General features: G+C 48.4%; 1 protein-coding gene across 3 annotated transcripts; it reads left to right on the top strand.

Moving 5' to 3' along the window:
* Positions 1-286: 286 nt before the first annotated feature.
* On the top strand, positions 287-17,493 carry LOC138829648 (zinc finger protein 250). Of its 3 annotated transcripts, none has more exons than XM_070026113.1 (5): positions 287-441; positions 3,407-3,492; positions 3,667-3,793; positions 4,027-4,140; positions 15,413-17,490. In XM_070026113.1, exons 2-5 carry the CDS (start codon positions 3,448-3,450, stop codon positions 16,714-16,716), a joined length of 1,590 nt encoding a protein of 529 aa, XP_069882214.1. In that variant the 5' UTR covers positions 287-441; positions 3,407-3,447; the 3' UTR covers positions 16,717-17,490. The 3 variants fall into 3 exon arrangements, with proteins under 3 accessions (XP_069882214.1, XP_069882216.1, XP_069882215.1); XM_070026115.1 differs by lacking the exon at positions 287-441 and adding an exon at positions 6,842-6,904 and having other exon boundaries at positions 1,208-3,492; positions 15,413-17,493; XM_070026114.1 differs by lacking the exon at positions 287-441 and having other exon boundaries at positions 1,212-3,492.
* The last annotated feature ends 952 nt before the right edge of the window (positions 17,494-18,445 follow it).

Below are 18,445 nucleotides of genomic sequence, written 5' to 3'. Positions count from 1 at the left end.
GGCGGCTCGAAAGAGCTGCCCCGCGGTCGGTGACCCGGAAAAAGACTGGAGGGGCGGGGCGGGGCGGGGCGGAAGGGCGGGGCGGGAGGGGTGAGGGGCGGGGTGCGTGGAGGGAGGGGTGCGTGGAGGGAGGGGCGGGGCGCGCTTCCGGTTCCGCAGCGTGGAGCTCCGGAGCCAGCGCTCCCGGCGTCGGGGGCGGAGTCTGCGGGCCGCCCGGACGCGCTGCTGGCCTCTTTGTCTGGGCGGCCGCCGCCGGCGCCCCGGGCCGAGCTTGCGACTGGCCGTGAGCGGGCGGCGGCTCCGGCGGGGCCCGACCCTCAGCCGCCGCCCGCCTTGCCCTCACGGAGGCGCGGCGCGGGCCGCGGACGCGAGCCGCTCCTCCCCCGGCCCCGCTCGGAGCCCTTCCACGCTGCACCCGGGCCGGGCCTCCAGCCACCCAAGGTCGGAGCCGGGCGCCGCAGGGGTGCACGCGGGGGACTCGGGGACGGGGCCTCCCGAGAGAATTGGCGGTTTGGCCGGGGTGTGGGGGAGACACGGCTGCTGCGCGCGCGCGGAGGTGGCCCCGGTATCGCCAAGGCTGAGCTCCACCTTCTGGCTTAGCCGGCCCTGCGCCGAGGCCCGAGCCCCCCGAGCCGAGGCCCGAGCGCCGAGGCCCGAGCCCCCCGAGCCGAGGCCCGAGCGCCGAGGCCCGAGACCCCCGAGCCGAGGCCCGAGACCCCCGAGCGCCGAGGCCCGAGCGCCGAGGCCCGAGACCCCCGAGCCGAGGCCCGAGACCCCCGAGCCGAGGCCCGAGACCCCCGAGCCGAGGCCCGAGGCCCGAGACCCCCGAGCCGAGGCCCGAGACCCCCGAGCCGAGGCCCGAGACCCCCGAGCGGCGCCGGCCACTCCCCGCCCGGGACGCGGCGCTCTGCTCCGCGTGGCAGTTGCACCTCTCTCCCCGACCGGCTCCTCCGCTCGTTTTTCTACCTCACTCTTATTTTCGGATTCTTTCTGATAAGCCGCCTTGTAACGCAGCATTCTCTTTTGGTTGGCTTTGAGAAGATCATAGGCAGTGATGCACTTCACGCGAGCATGTTGGGAAATGCGCTGCTGCCCAGCCCCCTGCTCCTCCACCCCAGCTGCCGGGCAGCGGGGTGCTTGCTCTCCCGCAGCTGGTTGGGCTTGTCCTTCAGTGTGCTTTGCACGGCCTGGGGTTTACGGGACCCAGAGGGTTGTAAAGCGTTGATGTAGCTCTTTCCTGCAGTGTAGAGGATTCATCCCCAAATCCTGGCCATACCGGTGTTTCTCTATCGTTATTGGTGAGGCAGAAACCTTCGTTTGTGTTTTAGCTATTAGTATCCCCTGTGTCGTTTACCAGCACATATTCTTTTCACACATGTTGAAAATGTACTTCCCAATATATCTTTGGACTTCAGGGAAGTAATTTGGACTTTTTGCTGTTTTGTTTCCTAAAAGGCCAGATTTTTTTTCCTTACTAATTTTGGGCTTTGTGTTATGTTTCAAAGGGCTGCCATACTTAATAATTATTTTTAAAATAATTTGTGTTGTTGCTGCTGCTGCCATTGTTTTTTTGTGCGGATACTGGGGCTTGAACTCAAGGCCTGGGTGCTGTCTCTGAGCTTTTTATTTTTTTACTTAAAGCTAGCATTCTACTACTTAAACCTCCACTTCCAGCTTTTAGTGGTTAATTGGAGATAAGAGTTTCACACACTAGCTGGGCGCTGGTGGCTCACGCCTGTAACCCTAGCTACTCAGGAGGCTGAGATCTGAGGATCGTGGTTCAAAGCCAGCCCGGGCAGGAGAAACCGCGAGACTCCTATCTCCAATAAACCACCAGAAAACCGGAAGTGGCACTGTAGCTCAAGTGGTAGAGCGCTCGCCTTGAGCTGAAGAGCTGAGGGGCAGCGCCCAGGCCCAGAGTTCAAGCCCCACAACTGACAAAAAAAAAAAAAAAGAGTTTCACACACTTTCCTGCTCAGACTGAATTTGCACCACGATCCTTAGATCTCAGCTTTCTGAGTAGGATTACAGGCATGTGCCCAATGTAATTTGTTGTTTGTATCTAGCATTTGTAATATGTTGAGTCCCTCTAGAATTTATTTAGGTGTGGGAGGAGCTTGGAATCTATCTTCATTTACCCTCCTAACCATGTTTCTCACTATGCACTATTAAAAATTTGTCTTGCATTCATTTGGAAAACCCACCTATACCCAAAAAAACGTGCATAACATTTGGGGGAATGGGCACTTTGCAATGACTGTCCATGCAAATATACACATATATCTGATACTTTATAAGAAAAATGAGATGACTCTTTCTGCCCCTAGGCACTTCCCCATGCAGACCATAATACCCATCATTTCATCCTTGAATATCCCATTTGTCATGTGCCTGCCTTTGGTTGTAGAATAGGCTCTGTGTCACTACTGCAGCCTTTCCTTGATATTCTGGAAGACTCAAGCCCATTCTCTATAGGGCCAGTTTATCAGTTGGGTCCCCTCTTTTTCCCCTCTTTTGAAGATGTTGAATACTGCAGTTTACCTTGTCCTGGTCCATATCTAGCACCCACCCATGCCCAGGCCTTCCCTTCTGATTTAGGCAAATCCTCCTTTAGGTCTTAGACTTGATGCCTAGGCCACTCAACTCACATCACCCAGCTTGAGCCATAGGGCTGGAGTCTATCCTGTCAGAGTGCTAGGGCTGCCAAAGAATACATAAGCATGACTCAGGATCTGAACCCTCTAGGACCTCTATATAACTGTGGTGCTTCAAGCAGGACCGTCTAATTCCCACCCTGGTGGCCAAGCTTTTCTTATTGGACCATCTAGTTCCCACCCTTTGTAGCCAAACTTCTCTCATCAGAAGTGTGTCTTAGGAGGTAACTTGGTCTGATACCTGTAGCCCCCATGTGACTCATGTAAGTGCCTTGGAAATAGAACACACTGATTCCTGAGAATCTGCTATTGTGCACAGGCAAAACCATGGGCCAGAGCAAAGAAAGTGATCAGCCAATCATGAGGGTCCCTGAAGTCTGGAGCGAGAAGACGGGGACCCTTTGCCCTCAGGAGGCCAAGGGGTACCTTCCACATGCAGCTCAGAGATCTTTGGTGCTTATTAAGTGAGACTTTCCTGGGCCATGGCCCAGTGCCTGTCCTGGCTGGAGCCATGGCCTGGAACCCTGTGTTTGTTCAGGGCCTGGACAGGCCTCCACAATCAAAGATCCAACTTGGCATGGGTGAGGGGATGTGACAGAGAAGACCTGCAGTGGCTGCAGCTCCTGGGGTCTCCTCTCAGCATGCTGCTCACCAGCTCGGCTCTGTATGAGGACAAGGGTCCCCCAGGAAGTCAGGGGCTACTGGGAGCAAGGCCCGATCCCTTACATGTTCTTCCCCTCTCTGACCCACAGGACTCTCTGGCTCCTGTTGCTCGCACAGGCACTGAAAAGACATGATGGCAGCAACTGGGTATCTGCAGCTGCCAGCAGCACCCCAGGTACGCTATCCCAAGCTTGTGCGGTATCCCTTGCCAAGACTCCTTCCGTTTCTTCCACGTTGAGGATTCGTGGGGAAGCCTGAGTATCACCTCATCACCTGTGTTCAGACACTCCTTCCCCCATTTTCCTCTCAGACATTGAGGTTTGTCCTCACCTGACTCTTGTTATTCTAGGCCAAAGTGACTTTTGAGGATGTGGCTGTGCTCCTCTCCCAGGAGGAGTGGAACCAGCTGGGCCCTGCTCAGAGAGGTCTCTACAGAAACGTGATGATGGAGAATTATGGGAATGTGGTTTCCCTGGGTAAGGCCCCTCCAGAGGCCTGTCTGTGGCCATACGTGGTGGACTGGGATGAGGGTTTCCAAAGGGAGATGGCTGTGGAATGGGGACTCAGGACAGGCTCCTGGTGGCTCACTCACCTCCAGATGTTCATTGCAAACAAGTCAGACCTGTCCATCTTCATGTCCCCAGAGGTGACGCTGGCTAAGAGGATATTGGTAAATGTATAAACAAAGGGCTTCCCTCCCAACAAACAGGATTACCAGGATCCAAGCCCAGTGTAATCTCCCAGCTGGAAAGAGGAGAAGACCCGTGGGTCCTGGATGGGCCGGGAGCAGAGGAGAGCCAGGGCCTGGGACAGAGCCTCTCAGGTGAGTGCTGGGAGGGACCCTGCCTTCACTAGAGGCTGAGCTTGTTCAGACTTGAGCCTCTCATTGCCATGCTTTCGACCCATCTGGGATGAGCCTATGAAGCCTTGCCTGGCCTCGGGGTCCGTAGGTGGCCAAGTGCTAGGCCCAGCAGGAAGCAGGTATAGCAGGGAAGCTGGATGGGATGGTAGAACTAAGTACAAAAGGTAAGGTAGGAGGGCAGAACTGATTATACACAATATCAGCCCACAGACAGGCGTTTCTGTCCCTGCCAAAGAGACAAAAGCTGGTTACCAAGGTCCTAAAAGGATTTACTCTGTGATTATTACCTACTTGGTTTAGAAAAAAACAAAGCATCCTACATATAGAGGGGAGTTTCTCAACCTGGTTTTCATGGAAAAAGCTGAAAAATTATCTGGGTGCCCGTGGCTCATGCCTGTAATCCTAGCTGCTCTGGAAGCTGAGACCTGAGGATCATGGTTCAAATCCATGAGACTCTTCTCTCCAGTTATTTACCCTAAAAGCCAGAAAATAATGAAAACTATTAATAAAAAGCCACTAGTGGAGTTGTTGCTCAAGTGGTAGAGGCTTGAGCACAAAATCTCAGTTACAGTGCCTAGACCCTGAGTTCAAGCCCCAAGATCCAGAAACAAAAAACAAAAAGCTGAAAATTTGCTATTTGAGCAAGTCAAAACAGCCCACTGTTCTCCATATAGTATTGTACTCTGATTCCATGTGTGAAATAATATTCTCAACTTAGAAAAGAATTAGATTTTTTTTTCCTTTTTCTTTTTCTCTCGTGTGTGTGTGTGTGTGTGTGTGTGTGTGTGTGTGTGTGTGTCTGTGTGTGTGTGTGTCTGTGTGTGTGTCTGTGTGTGTGTCTGTGTCTGTGTCTGTGTCTGTGTCTGTGTCTGTGTAAGTAAGTAATTTTTAAAGCCGGGGGCTGATGGCTCATGCTTATAATCCTAGCTACTCGGGAGTCTGAGATCTGAGGATCATGGTTTGAAGCCAGCCCAGGCAGAAAAGTCCCCATAAGACTCTTATCTCCAATTAACCACTCAAAAACTGAAAGTGGTGCTGTGGCTCAAGTGATAGAGTGCTAGCCTTGAGCACAAAGAGGCTCAGAGACAGAGCCCAGACCCTGAAATCAAGGCCCGCAACAACAACAAAAAAAAGTGTAATCTTAAAATAATATCAGATACATAAAGTATCTAGGAATTTAACAAAAGATGTATGTGATATTTATGGAGAAAATTATAAAACAGAAGATGGTATGATATGTGTTCATAGTTGTTTTGGGTGAAGAAGCTCTTTCTGCAGAATAGTGACATGAGAATCTTGGGAAAAAGTTAATGGAGTAGCACAGTTCATACTCCAGTGATTGGGTAGGTTCAGCATCTCAGTGTGGCTGTTTTCCCTTTGAGAACTGTTCGTTTCCAAGGGTAGTGAGTCAGGGCTCTAGGTATTATAGACAGCCTGCCTCTGTTGGTCTTTATTAGAGGAACAGTGGATGTGCCCGCCTCAGAGGAGTTAAATCTTTCTGTGACTGGAAGCAAGAGGACACATTAGGTTACAGAAGTCTTGCAAAAGACTTTTTTTTCTTTAAGATGCTGTTTCTCAGGCTGGTTTGTATCTTTTGGCTCAAATGATCCTCTTGAGTAACCAGTACTATAAGTGTGCCACACCACACAATACTTCACAAAGAACTTTAAGCTGCTGGCTATAACCACAAGAAGCAAGAAAATAGAGAGCATTTCCATCCACTGCCAAACCAGATTTGTTCTCCAGAGAGGCCAGCCTGTGGTCCCAACTAGTAGAAAATAAGACTTGTCTTTTTTTTGGGGGGGGGGATGGAGGGGGGCATGGGGCTTGAACTCTGGGCCTGGGTTCTGTCCCTCAGCTCTTCAGCTCAAGGCGAGCGTTGTACCACTTGAGCTACAGCGCCACTTGCGTTTTTCTGGTGGTTTATTGGAGATAGGAGTCTCATGGAGTTTCCTGCCCAGGCTGGCTTTGAACCGAGATCCTCAGATCTCAGCCTCCTGAGTAGCTAGGATTACAGGCATGAGCCACCGGTGCCCAGCAAGACTTTTCTTTTTCTTTTTCTTTTTTTTTTTTTTTTTTTTCTGGTCGTTGGGGCTTGAACTCGGCCTGAACGCTGTCCCTCAGCTCTTCAGCTCAAGGTGAGTGCTCTACCACTTGAGCCACAGCACAACTTCTGGTTTTTTGGTGGTTTATTGGAGATAAGAGTTTCATGGAGTTTCCTGCCCGGGCTGGCTTTGCACCATGATCCTCAGATCTCAGCCTGCTAAGTAGCTAGGATTATAGACGTGAGCCACCGGCCCCCAGCAATAACACTTTTCTTGGGAGCCTTTGAGTTTTGTACTGAAGGTAGATTTTCCAAGAACACAGGAGCACCTGATCACTGCCTCTGGCACTAGCCGTGGTAGAGGATGATACTGAGTGAGTTCTAAATACAGATGTGCATAGAAACAGGGATTGACTGCCATTGTCTGGGCCATGGCATCAGCCTCAACTAGCAGGGAACAGAGTGCTCTGGAGGCTTATCTCGGTAGCTCTATAGGTAAATATAGTGTGTACACCTGCCTAACTCCCCTGCTGTTTTGCACTGTGTTCCAACAGCAGTAGAATTTTTCCACTCTCCAGGGAAATGTTTTGTTGTCACCTAACTCTTTTCCTTTTACAGACAGCCTCAAATGTGACCACACTGCAGACTGTATGCAACAGGACAGTTTATCTTGTCCATGGAGTAACTGTATATTTATTGTTTCTTCTTCTTCTTTTTTTTTTTTTTTCCAGTCATGGGATTTGAACTCATGGCCTGGGCACTGTTCCTGACCTTTTTTTTTTTTTTTCCCTCAAGGCTAGTGGTCTACCACTTGAGGCACAGCACCACTTCTGGCTTTTTCTGTTTATGTGGTATTGAGAAATCGAACCTGGGCTTTATCCATGCTAGGCAGGCACTGTACCACTCAGCCACCTTCCCAGCCTAGTTATTCTTCTTAATTCAGTACAGTTCCTAAAGGTGGTACTCCTATGTAACCAGAACAACATATTGATATTCACTAGAGAGCTACAAAGCTTGTTCTGTAGCTCACACAATCCCCACAACACTAAAGGAGGCTTTTCCTAATTAAAAATTTGTTTTGGTAAGAGTCTCTTTTTCCACCTTTACATATTTCGTCATTATTAGAACATACTACCTGGGTTAGAAGCATGAGACCCTGAATCCAAACCCATTACCTTAAAATAATAATAAATAAACAACGTTCCCTCTCCGTTCGTAAAGCTACAACTAAATCTAAGGATTTTTTTTGTTTTTTGTTGGTCATGGGGCTTGAACTCTGGGCTTGGGCGCTGTCCGTGCACTCTTCAACTCAAGGCGAGCACTCTACTGCTTGAGCCACAGCACCACTTCTGGTTTTCTAGTGGTTTATTAGAGATAAGAGTCTCACGGAGTTTCCTGCCCGGGCTGGCTTTGATCCGTGATCCTCAGGTCTCAGCCTCCTGAGTAGCTAGGATTACAGGTGTGAGCCACCGGTGCCCGGCTGAATCTAAGGTTTTAAGTGTAAACTGACATTGGCTCAATGCAAGGTACATGGCAGGCATGACTCTTACCTTCCTTCACAGCAACTTGTATATTATGCTTTATGTCATGGAGGACTGAGTTAGCTCCAGTGTGATTGGTTATTTTGTTCATATTATTACTCTAGCATTAGGTATGAAGCCATCTATTTAGGAAACTCCACAAACAATAGAAATGATACATTTTAATGTAAATTAATAATTTCTTTCTTTGGCCTACAGGCTTTTATTTCTGTGAGGATGGAGCTAATGACTTAAAAAAAAAAATTTTAGTGTGATGCCCTGTGGCTCACACTTGTAATCCTACCTACCAGGAGGGTGAGAAGTGAGGAGCATGGTTCGAAGCCAGCACAGGCAGGAAAGTCTATGAGGCTCTTATCTCCAGTTAATCACAAAAAGAGCTGCAAGTGGAGCTGTGGCTCAAGTGGTAGAGTGATAGCCCTGAGCAAAGGAAACTCAGACTGTGCCCGAGCCCTGATTTCAAGTCCTAGGACTGGCACCAAAAATAAAAATAAAATAAAAACAGAACCAGTCTATAGTGCCTTTTTTAAAATGGCACATAATATTACCCTTCCTCACCTGAGTTGAATCTACATTTGAACAAGTCAAATAAGTTATCTATCACTATATTACTATATTTGGGTTGTTGTCCCCCCCCCCCCTGCATGTCCCAGGGCTTGAACTCAGAGCCTGGGTACTGTCCCTAAGTATCTTTGGCTCTAGGCAAACAGTCTACCACTTGAGCCACAGTGCCACTTCCAGCCTTTTCTGTTTTTGTAGTACTAAGGAATTGAACCCAGGGCTTCATTCATGCTAGGCAAGCACTCTTACCATTAAGCCACATTCCTAGCCCCTATGTTTGGGTTTTTATCATCATTATTACTTTTTTGTGTGTGTCAGTCATAGGGCTTAAACTCTGGGCCTGGGTACTGTCCCTGTGCTCTTCAGCTCAAGGTGAGCACTCTACCACTTGAGCCACAGCACCACTTCCAGTTTTCTGGTGGTTCATTGGAGATACAAGTCTCACAGACTTTCCTGCCCAAGCTGGCTTTGAACCATGATCTTTAGATCTCAGCCTTCTGAGTAGCTAGGATTACAGGTGTGAACCACCAGTGTCCAGCTATTATTACTTTTTTTTTTTTTGGGGGGGGAGGTCAGTAATAGGGCCTGAACTCTGGTCCCTCAGCTCTTCAGCTCAAGGCTAGCACTCTACCACTTGAGCCATAGCACCACTTCAGTTTTTTCTGCTTATGTGGTACTGAGGAATTGAACCCAGGGCCTCATGCATGCAAGGCAAGCGCTCTACCACTGATCCACCGTCCTGGCCTTGTCTTTCTTTCATCAGCACTAGGGTTTGAACTCAAGGTCCTGTGCTTGTACACTCTGCCATCTGAACCAAACCTCTAGCCCCTGGATCTCATGTTTTTGCCAGGGCAGCCTCTCAGACCCTGGCAGATGCTCCCAATTCTACTTTCAGAATAGCTAACATTGTAGGTGTGCTCTACCATGTCCAGCCTAATATCTTTTTTTTTTGGCCTGTTTTGGGGCTTGAACTTTGGGCCCAGGCACTGTCCCTGAGCTCAAGACTAGTGTTCTACCACTTGAGCCACAGTGCCACTGCTGGCTTTTTCTGTGATTAATTGGCAATAAGAATCTCAGGGACTTGGCCTGGGAATATGGTTTAGTGGTAAAGTGTTTGCCTAGCATGCCTAAGCCCTGGGTTCCATTCCTCAGTACTACATAAACAGAAAAAACTAGAGGTGACACTGTGGCTCAAGTGGTAGAGTGCTAGCCTTGAGAAAAAGAAGCTAAGGGACAGTGCCCAGGCCCTGAATTAAAGCCCCAGGACTGGCCAAAAAAAAGTAAATCTCATAGACTTAACTGTCCAGACGCGATCCTCAGATCTTGGCCTCCGAGAAGCCAGGATTACAGGCGTGAGCCTCCAACTCTAGGCCAGCCTAATATCTTGACAATTGTTTTCTTTGCTTTTTTTTTTTTTCTTTCTCTTTTGAGTAGCTCATAATTTTTGGGGGGGAGTGGGGGGTGGGGTCCAGTTGTGGGGCCTGAACACTGGGCCTGGGTGCTGTCCCTGTACTCTTCAGCTCAAGGCTAGCTCTCTACCACTTGAGCCACAGTGCCACTTCCGGCTTTTTTTTTCTGCTTATGTGGTGCTGAGGAATCGAACCCAGGGCCTCAGGCAAGCGCTCTACCACTGAGCCACCTTCCCAGCCCTAACTTTTTTATTGAATGTAAATAAACTGTCTGGAGAGATAGCCTGTCCTGCTGTACAGCCATAGGTTTTGTTCTGATTGCTATGATTACTTTGCATGTACTACCTGAGTCAGGTTCCTCTGGCATTTTCTTGTGCTTATGGAGGGAGTTCAGCCCTCACAGAGTCTGTACCTTAAACAGAGATCTCTATGCTTGCTTCATTCCAGTCATAGACTGCTTTGTCATCCAGGGCTTCATGGCCTGGGTTGGAGACCAGACTTGACTATCCTGACCTATCTTCAGTCACCAGATGCTATTTCTCTGAGTTTTTTGTTGTTGTTGTTAGTGGTGGTGGTAGTCGTGGGCCTGAACTCTGGGCCTGGGCGCTGTCCCTTAGCACTTCAGCTCACAGCTAGTACTCTACGACTTTAGCCACAGAACCACTTCCAGCTTTTTCTGCTTATGTGGTGCTGAGGAATTGAACCCAGGGCATGCAAGGCAAGTACCACTGAGCCACCATCCCAGCCCAGTGAGCTACCATCCCACCCCTTTGCTGCGTTTTTTTATGGTTTGTTTTCTTTTGTTTTTTGCTTTTTGGTTTTGGCCAATCCTGGGACTTGAACTAAGGGCCTGGGCACTGTCCCTGAGCCTGTCTGTGCTCAAGGCTAGCACTCTACCACTTGAGCCATAATGCCACTTCCAGCTTTTTCTGTGTATGTGGTACTGCAGAATAGAACCTGGGGCTTCATGTATGCTAGGCAAACACCCTACCACTAAGCCACATTCCAAGCCTCACTTAGGTTTAGGATTGAACTCTTCTCTGTAATACTGCTCCTTCTGTAGCTGGCGATGACCTTCACTATCTGAGCCCATGATCAGAGGTAGTGGATGTTTTCTTTGTTCCAGCCACAGTGACTGTTATCAGTGTCTTTCCAGTGAGTTCCATCTTTTGTTTCACGGGTAAGAAGAGGCTAGGCAATTGTTTATCCTCCCCTTCTCCAGACCTGGGCCTCCCAGGGAGGCTTTCTCATGAAGGAGATCTATGCAAAAGAATGCTATTGTATATGACTCTCTCAGGCTCTTTAGAGATGAATGGCTTCTCCTCACCCTCTTGTCTTTCAGTCAGTACCATCTTCCTTCTTCAGTGAGCACAAATCAGTTCACAGTCTCTTCTCTCCATGATCACCTGCTTCAGGCTCTTGAGTTACATGTACTCTTAGCTTTTTCCAGTTTTGGGGATATGAGTGATGCTCTTTCTTACTTTCTCCCTCCTGGGGAGAGCAAGTTAACATACAATTAATAATAGCAACAATGATATTGCATCTGACATATACTTAATAAAAGAGATTCTGAATATTGAGTCAGATTGGTTAGTACAGCCTTATGACTTCTCGCTGCCATATTGGCGTTTGCGCTTCTCTCGCTTCTGGCAGTGAATGTAGATTGCATTAACGTCAGGGAGCTAGTGGTCAGGGACTAGGGCTACCAACAAGGGTTTGCATGCTGATGTGGCAGAGACAAAGATGAGATGATGGAAGCTCTATCTGGACTGCTTACCAGTTGCAGGACTTGTTCTAAGAGAAAGCTAAGTTCTGTCCAGATGGAGAACTCTGGCAAGCACCCAGCCAAGTCAGTAGGATATCTTCATGTGGCTAACCTTAGGATGGATATGGTAGAGCACGTTAATAGGGTCCAGGACCACCACCAAGGTAGCCCTTCACCCTCAGTGTTATTTCTGGCCCACGTTCTTAAGGTGTGACATTGAGGGTTTGCCACAGTCTATTCTGCCTCCAACCTTTTACAAGAACTGTTAGCATTTGGCATGTCTCTCATAGGTAACCATTACTTGGATGCCTAAGGCAAGACAAATCAAATTAAAGCATGTTTTATTTTTCAGCTGCTTTTGTCCAAATCTTCAGTCTTAAACACTATGGGGATGTTTCTACTCACTGTAGAAGTTCCCTTGTCATTGTGCATAGATAGGCCCTCAGAATCTGATGACTGTAGTTCTCAGGTCTCTTTGTTGAGGGTCTTGAGGCATCCTGAGACCCATTGTTAGCACTTGTCTTCCCAAACTAATTTCTGAAACAATTACAGAATAAAATGCGTGGGCTATAAGTATAGAGCACTTGCCTAGCATATGCGAGGCAATGAAGGAATGGACGAAAAATAGAGCTTCTGCCAGGTGCCAGTGGCTCTTGCTTATATTGCTACTCAAGAAGCTGAGATCTGAAGATCAGTTAAAAGTCAGCCTTGGGCTGGGAAGGTGGCTAGTGGTAGAGCGCTTGCCTTGCATGCATGAGGCCCTGGGTTCAATTCTTCAGCACCACATAAGCAGAAAAAGCCAGAAGTAGCACTGTGGCTCAAGTGGTAGAGCCCTAGCCTTGAGCTGAAGAGCTGAGGGACAGGGCCCAGTCCCAGAGTTCAGGTCCCACAACCAACCCACCCCCCCAAAAAAAAAAAAGTCAGCCTTGGCAAGAAGGTCTGAGAGACTATCTCCAATTAACCAGCAAAATGCCAGGCTGGAAACATGGCTCAAGAAGTAGAGTGTGCCAGCCACAAACAAAAAAGCTGATCATGGGGCTTTGAATTCAACTCCCAGTTGTCAGTATTTAAACAGAAAGAAAAAAGCTAGGCACTCATGGATCACCCCTGTAGTGCAGGCTGAGATCTTGAGTATCATGATTCAAAGCCTGCCTGGGCAGGAAAGTCCATGAGACTTTTTATCTCCAATTAACCACCAGAAAACCAGAAGTGATGCTATGGCTCAAGTGGTAGAGCCCTCACCTTGAGCTGAAGAGCTCAGGGACAGCGCCCAGGCCCAGAGTTCAGGCCCTACGACCAAAAAAAAAGAAGAAGAAAGCTTCTATCAAATATGTCAAATATGCGCATACACACACACACACACACACACAGAAGGCTGATGGGAAATAGAAATATTTATAGGTAAAGCCCAATTGGAAAATGTAGTGTGTGTGTGTGTGTGTGTGTGTGTGTGTGTGTGTGTGTGTGTGTGTGTGTGTGTGTGTGTGTGTGTGTGTGTGTGTGTGTGTGTGTGTGTGTGTGTGTGTGTGTGTGTGTGTGTGTGTGTGTGTGTGTCAGTTAATGTCCTTTCTAATACTGGACTTCAGGATGAAACCAGGCGCTCAGGTTCCTCTCTATTGGGGTCCAAGAAAGGGTGGAACAGATTAATTTCTAAGTTGTGACTGAGCCCAAAACACCTAGTTCCTATCCACACAGATGGGAAAGAAGACAACATTCTGGTTGTCATCCTTGCCTATGATCTCAGCATCTACTGAGAGCTTGCTGACTCTGCACTTTGCCCTGACGTTGCTCCCACTGGCACCTGCCATAACCCCAGTGTCCTTGGATACGAGTGTTCTACTCTCACAATCTGCTGTGAGGCTTCTTGTCCTAGAACCTCCCTCAAGTATGACAGTTCCTCCCAGCAGTCCTCAGAGGAGGCCTTGGAGAGTCGCTGAAGCCTAACATCCTGAGCCTGAGGGCCAGGTTGGGCTCTAGGGAAGCCATAGGGCACCCTGGACCCTGTGGTGCTAGAAAGCCTGACCACCATCTGCAACATGAATAGCCTTGGCCCTTCCCCCAGAAACCCTGAAGGGCCTCAGGGCCTTGCCATGCAGTCAGCCTTGTACTTCTCCAGCCAAGTGTGCCCTTGATGAGAGGCCTCCTCACACCACCCAGACTCTCAGGGCAGCACCCCACACAAGGTTTTGGCGTTGAGGCTTTCTAAATTTTTGGTAGTACTGGGGTTTAACTCAGGGCCTCTGCTTTATTAGGCAAGTATCTACTGCTATACCATACCTTCTGTACTCCTTTGCACTGTTGTTTTTTTTGTTTGTTTGTTTGTTTTGTTTTTTCAATAGGCTGTCATTCCTTACCCAGACTCAAATCTGGACTGTGGCTCTTCCTTTTTTTTTTTCATGCCATAGGTAGAGTGGTTGTGATAGAATGTGGGGGTGGGGGGTGGAGAGGGGAGTTAAATGGAAATAGAGTCTCATAGATGGACTGACTTTGAATTACTAGGATTACAAGCAGGAGCCACCAGTGCCTGGCAGTAGTGCAGTTTTTTGGACTTTTTTTTTTTTTTTTTTTCCTACTGCTGTCCTGAAACTCTGATCTCAGATAACAGGCACATGGTACCAAGCCTGGCTATTGGTTAAGGATGTCTTTTTTTTTTTTTTTTTTTTTTTGGGTCCGGTCGTGGGGCCTGAACTCCGGGCCTGGGCGCTGTCCCTCAGCTCTTCAGCTCAAGGCTAGCGCTCTACCACTTGAGCCATAGTGCCACTTCCAGCCTTTTTTTTCCTGCTTATGTGGTGCTGAGGAATCGAACCCAGGGCCTCATGCTTGCAAGGCAAGCACTCTACCACTGAGCCACCTTCCCAGCCCCCATCTCAACCTTCTAAGTAGCTACTGCATGAACACTAGTGCCCAGCTTTGAGAGTCATTCTTAACCTTAACATCTGTCTGAGATGTGAAATAGAGTTATCCTCTGTAGCACCTACACCCATATAAAGCCTCCAGAGCTCATGGCTTGATCCTAAAAGTGTCTCCACCCATTCCTGCCAGCCACTCACACTGCCTTCTCCACAGGCCTCACTTCCAGAATAAAGGTAACATTCCTACTGCATAGCTCCTGGTCCCCTATACGACATTATTTTCCACAGAGGCCACATGTAGTGTGGCCCGTGCCTATAATCCCTATAATAATTATAATGCCTATGATCTCAGACTCTCAAGAAATAGACATCAGGAGGATTAAGGCCAGCCCAGACCCAAACAAAAGCAATCTCAGTATCAGAACAAAGACTCGAGCTTGTCATTCCAGCTACCTGGAGCATAAATGAGAGAATCCCAGGCCAGCCTGGATATAAACATAAGATTCTATGCTAAAAATGACTCAAGGACTGGGGACATAGCTCAGGCAGTAGAGTATCTGTCTAGCAAGCACAAGCCCCTGAATTCAATTCATGTGTGTGTGTGTATTTTCCCCCTACACAGAAGCTCTGACCACTCACCACATACACACCCACTGGCCCATGATAACATTCCTTTTCCTACGTATTAAGTATTCAGGTCTCCCTTGCCCAGGCTAGCCTTTGCTGCTCCCATGCTACTGTATTACCCTGCGAGACTTGTACAGACCTAGAGGTCCTGCACTTCTGTCTCATGTGGTCCTTGGAAGCTCAGTCAGTCCACACAACTACAACTAGAAGGGCTGAGTATGGTGGCACAGGGATGTACACGCTGTGAGCCTGTGTGCCCTCTGCGTAGGGCATCATCTCAGACTGGAGCTGATATCTCCCTCTTCACCCCATGGTATTAAGTCTATCTCGGGATATGCCACCTTTTGATTTCTCCACAGAAATCAGCAAAGTCGATGTTAGGGCTGCTCTCTGCAGTTTTGAATAGTGTTAGCTTTATTGTGGATTTGTTGTTTCAGAATGCAAAACGAAGGAAGAAAACCAAACTATAGACTTAAGTTTAAAGTCGTTAGCTTCCAATGAAGTAACAGTGATTCCAGGAAAAACACACGTGGGAAGGACTGAGCAAGAACATCACCAAACAGAGCAGAGCTTCTGCCTGAGTTCAAACCCTGTTGGCCCCCATAAGCTTCCAGTCACAAAGCACCAGACAGCTTCTGGTGGGGACAGACCATACATGTGCATCCAGTGTGGGAAATGCTTCAGTCGGAGTTCCCATCTCCTTCAGCATCAGCGAATCCATACTGGTGAGAAACCCTATGTATGCAACATTTGTGGGAAAGCATTCAGCCAGAGCTCAGTCCTCAGCAAGCACAGGAGAATCCACACGGGTGAGAAGCCCTATGAATGTAATGAGTGTGGAAAAGCCTTTAGAGTGAGCTCAGACCTTGCTCAGCACCACAAGATACACACAGGAGAGAAGCCCCATGAGTGTCTGGAGTGTCGCAAGGCCTTCACGCAGCTCTCACATCTCATCCAGCACCAGCGGATCCACACCGGGGAGAGGCCGTATGTGTGTCCCTTGTGTGGGAAAGCCTTCAACCACAGCACTGTGCTGCGGAGCCACCAGAGGGTACACACTGGGGAGAAGCCTCATGGGTGCAGTGAGTGTGGCAAGACCTTCAGTGTGAAGAGGACACTGCTGCAGCACCAGCGGGTCCACACCGGAGAGAAGCCCTACACGTGCAGCGAGTGTGGCAAAGCCTTCAGCGATCGCTCTGTCCTCATCCAGCACCACAACGTGCACACTGGAGAGAAGCCTTATGAGTGCAGCGAGTGCGGCAAGACCTTCAGCCATCGGTCAACCCTGATGAACCATGAACGTATCCACACCGAAGAGAAGCCCTATGCCTGCTATGAGTGCGGGAAGGCCTTTGTGCAGCACTCACATCTGATCCAACACCAGCGGGTACACACAGGGGAGAAACCCTATGTGTGTGGGGAGTGCGGACACGCTTTCAGTGCTCGCCGGTCTCTGGTCCAGCATGAGAGAATTCATACAGGCGAGAAGCCGTTCCAGTGTACCGAGTGTGGCAAGTCCTTCAGCCTAAAGGCAACTCTGATCGTGCATCTGAGAACCCACACTGGTGAAAAGCCCTACGAGTGTAACAGCTGTGGCAAGGCCTTTAGCCAGTACTCAGTGCTCATCCAGCACCAGCGTATACACACAGGGGAGAAGCCCTATGAGTGTGGGGAGTGTGGGCGTGCCTTCAATCAGCACGGGCACCTGATCCAGCACCAGAAAGTACACAAGAAGCTGTGAGGTGACTGGCCTTCAGGGACCAAGCTGGAAAACGCACCAGGACACAGACAGCCTCCCAGGGAGGAGCCCCTGTGAACTCTGTGGGACTCCCTTCACCTTGATGACCGTGTCACAGGCTGATTCCGTGCCTCCCCTGTGTAAAGACTAAACAGGGTAGCCTTTGTCTTTATCATCTTGAAGTTATATTGGTGAGTCATCCTAGGATTAAGATATTGATATAAAGATAGCCACAATACTTTTTTGGTTTGACAATAGTTTGACATGAGTAAGGAAGGGCTCTTATCCCAAAAAAACTTTCTTCCATTCCAAATAAAATGCTTTATTTTAGGTTGCTATATGCTTTTACTAAATATAACCATTCTATTTATTCTAGCATACTGGACTATTCCTAGTATTAAAACCCTGAAGTGTGTGAATAGGATGTCACTGGATATGGTGAAAGGGCTGAAATCGAAGTATAACAAAATGCTTGTTTTGCATGAAAAAAAAGGAAAGTAAAGCTTTGTCACTGAGAACTTATATAAAATTTAAAAAGCTTATCTGATGCTTCATAAAAATTCAACTGAAATTCAGCTAACAACTGGTGGCATAAATCCTGTAATCTTGACATTCCACAGGCTGATAGAGGATTGTAAATTTATGGCCAGCCTGGGCTACATAAACTTCTGGTTAATAAACCTTATTTGAACCATAGAATTCCACCCCTGGCCCACAAAGGGCATGTCCTTTTCACATTACAAAAAAAAAGTAGCCAGGTGCTGGTGGCTTATGCCTGTAATCCTAGCTACTCAGGAGGCTGAGATATGAGGATCATGGTTCAGAGCCAGCCAGAGCCGGAAACTCCATGAGACCCTTAACCTCCAATAAACCACCAGAAAACCAGAAGTGGCACTGTGGCTCAGAAGCGGTAGAGTGCTTGCCTTGAGCTGAAGCGTGTATGGAAAGCGCTCAGGTCCAGAGTTCAAGCCCCATGACCGAGCCAAAAAAAAAAAAAAAAAATTCCATCCCACTAGCTCTAAGATTTTAATTCATTCTAGCATTGCTAAAAACTTAGCCTAAGCCAGGTGCCAGTGGCTCACGCCTGTAATCCTAGCTATTCAGGAGGCTGAGATCTGAGGATTGAGGTTCAAAGCCAGCATGGGCAGAAAAGTCCTGAGACTTATCTCCAATTAACCAAGAGAAAACTGAAGTGCCACTGTGGCTCAAGTGGCAGATCACTTGCCTTGAGCCCACGATCCCAGGGACAGTGCCCAGGCAGAGTTCAAGCCCCACAACTGACAAAGTCTAAGCCTAAATTCTTATCTGAGATTCAAATTCAACTCCTTCCAGCTGTAAGCATGGGAAAGTTTTTGAAGGTAATGCTAGGGACAGGAGGCAGAAAGTGGTAGCATTGACCAGGAAGCATTGCACTCATAACCCAACTTAGGAAATTATAGCTCCTATGTACAACTATTTAATGGGGGGAGGGGGAGAGAACAAGTGGTATACTTCCCAGATACAGTGGTGGAACAGCAAAAGCAGCTCAGGTAGTGTCCACATCCTGAGTTCAAGCCCCAGGCCTGGCAAAGAAAAAGTACTCTTCATATATTGGAGAAAATATAGAATGCTTCATAATAGCAGGTGCTAAACTGTCAGTCTGGGGACACATCAGACACAAGTTAGTGGAGTTGAAACCCTGAAAACATCTTACAAAAAGCCTCCTCTGGGGCTGGGAAGGTGGCTCAGTGGT

Source organism: Dipodomys merriami, unplaced genomic scaffold (assembly GCF_024711535.1).
Source record: "Dipodomys merriami isolate MVZ:Mamm:240054 unplaced genomic scaffold, mDipMer1.0.p SCAF_174, whole genome shotgun sequence".
In the NCBI taxonomy this organism is placed as follows: Eukaryota; Metazoa; Chordata; class Mammalia; order Rodentia; family Heteromyidae; genus Dipodomys; species Dipodomys merriami.
The sequence above is the reverse complement of the archived record's forward strand: the minus strand, read 5'-3'. Positions and strand labels throughout refer to the sequence as shown.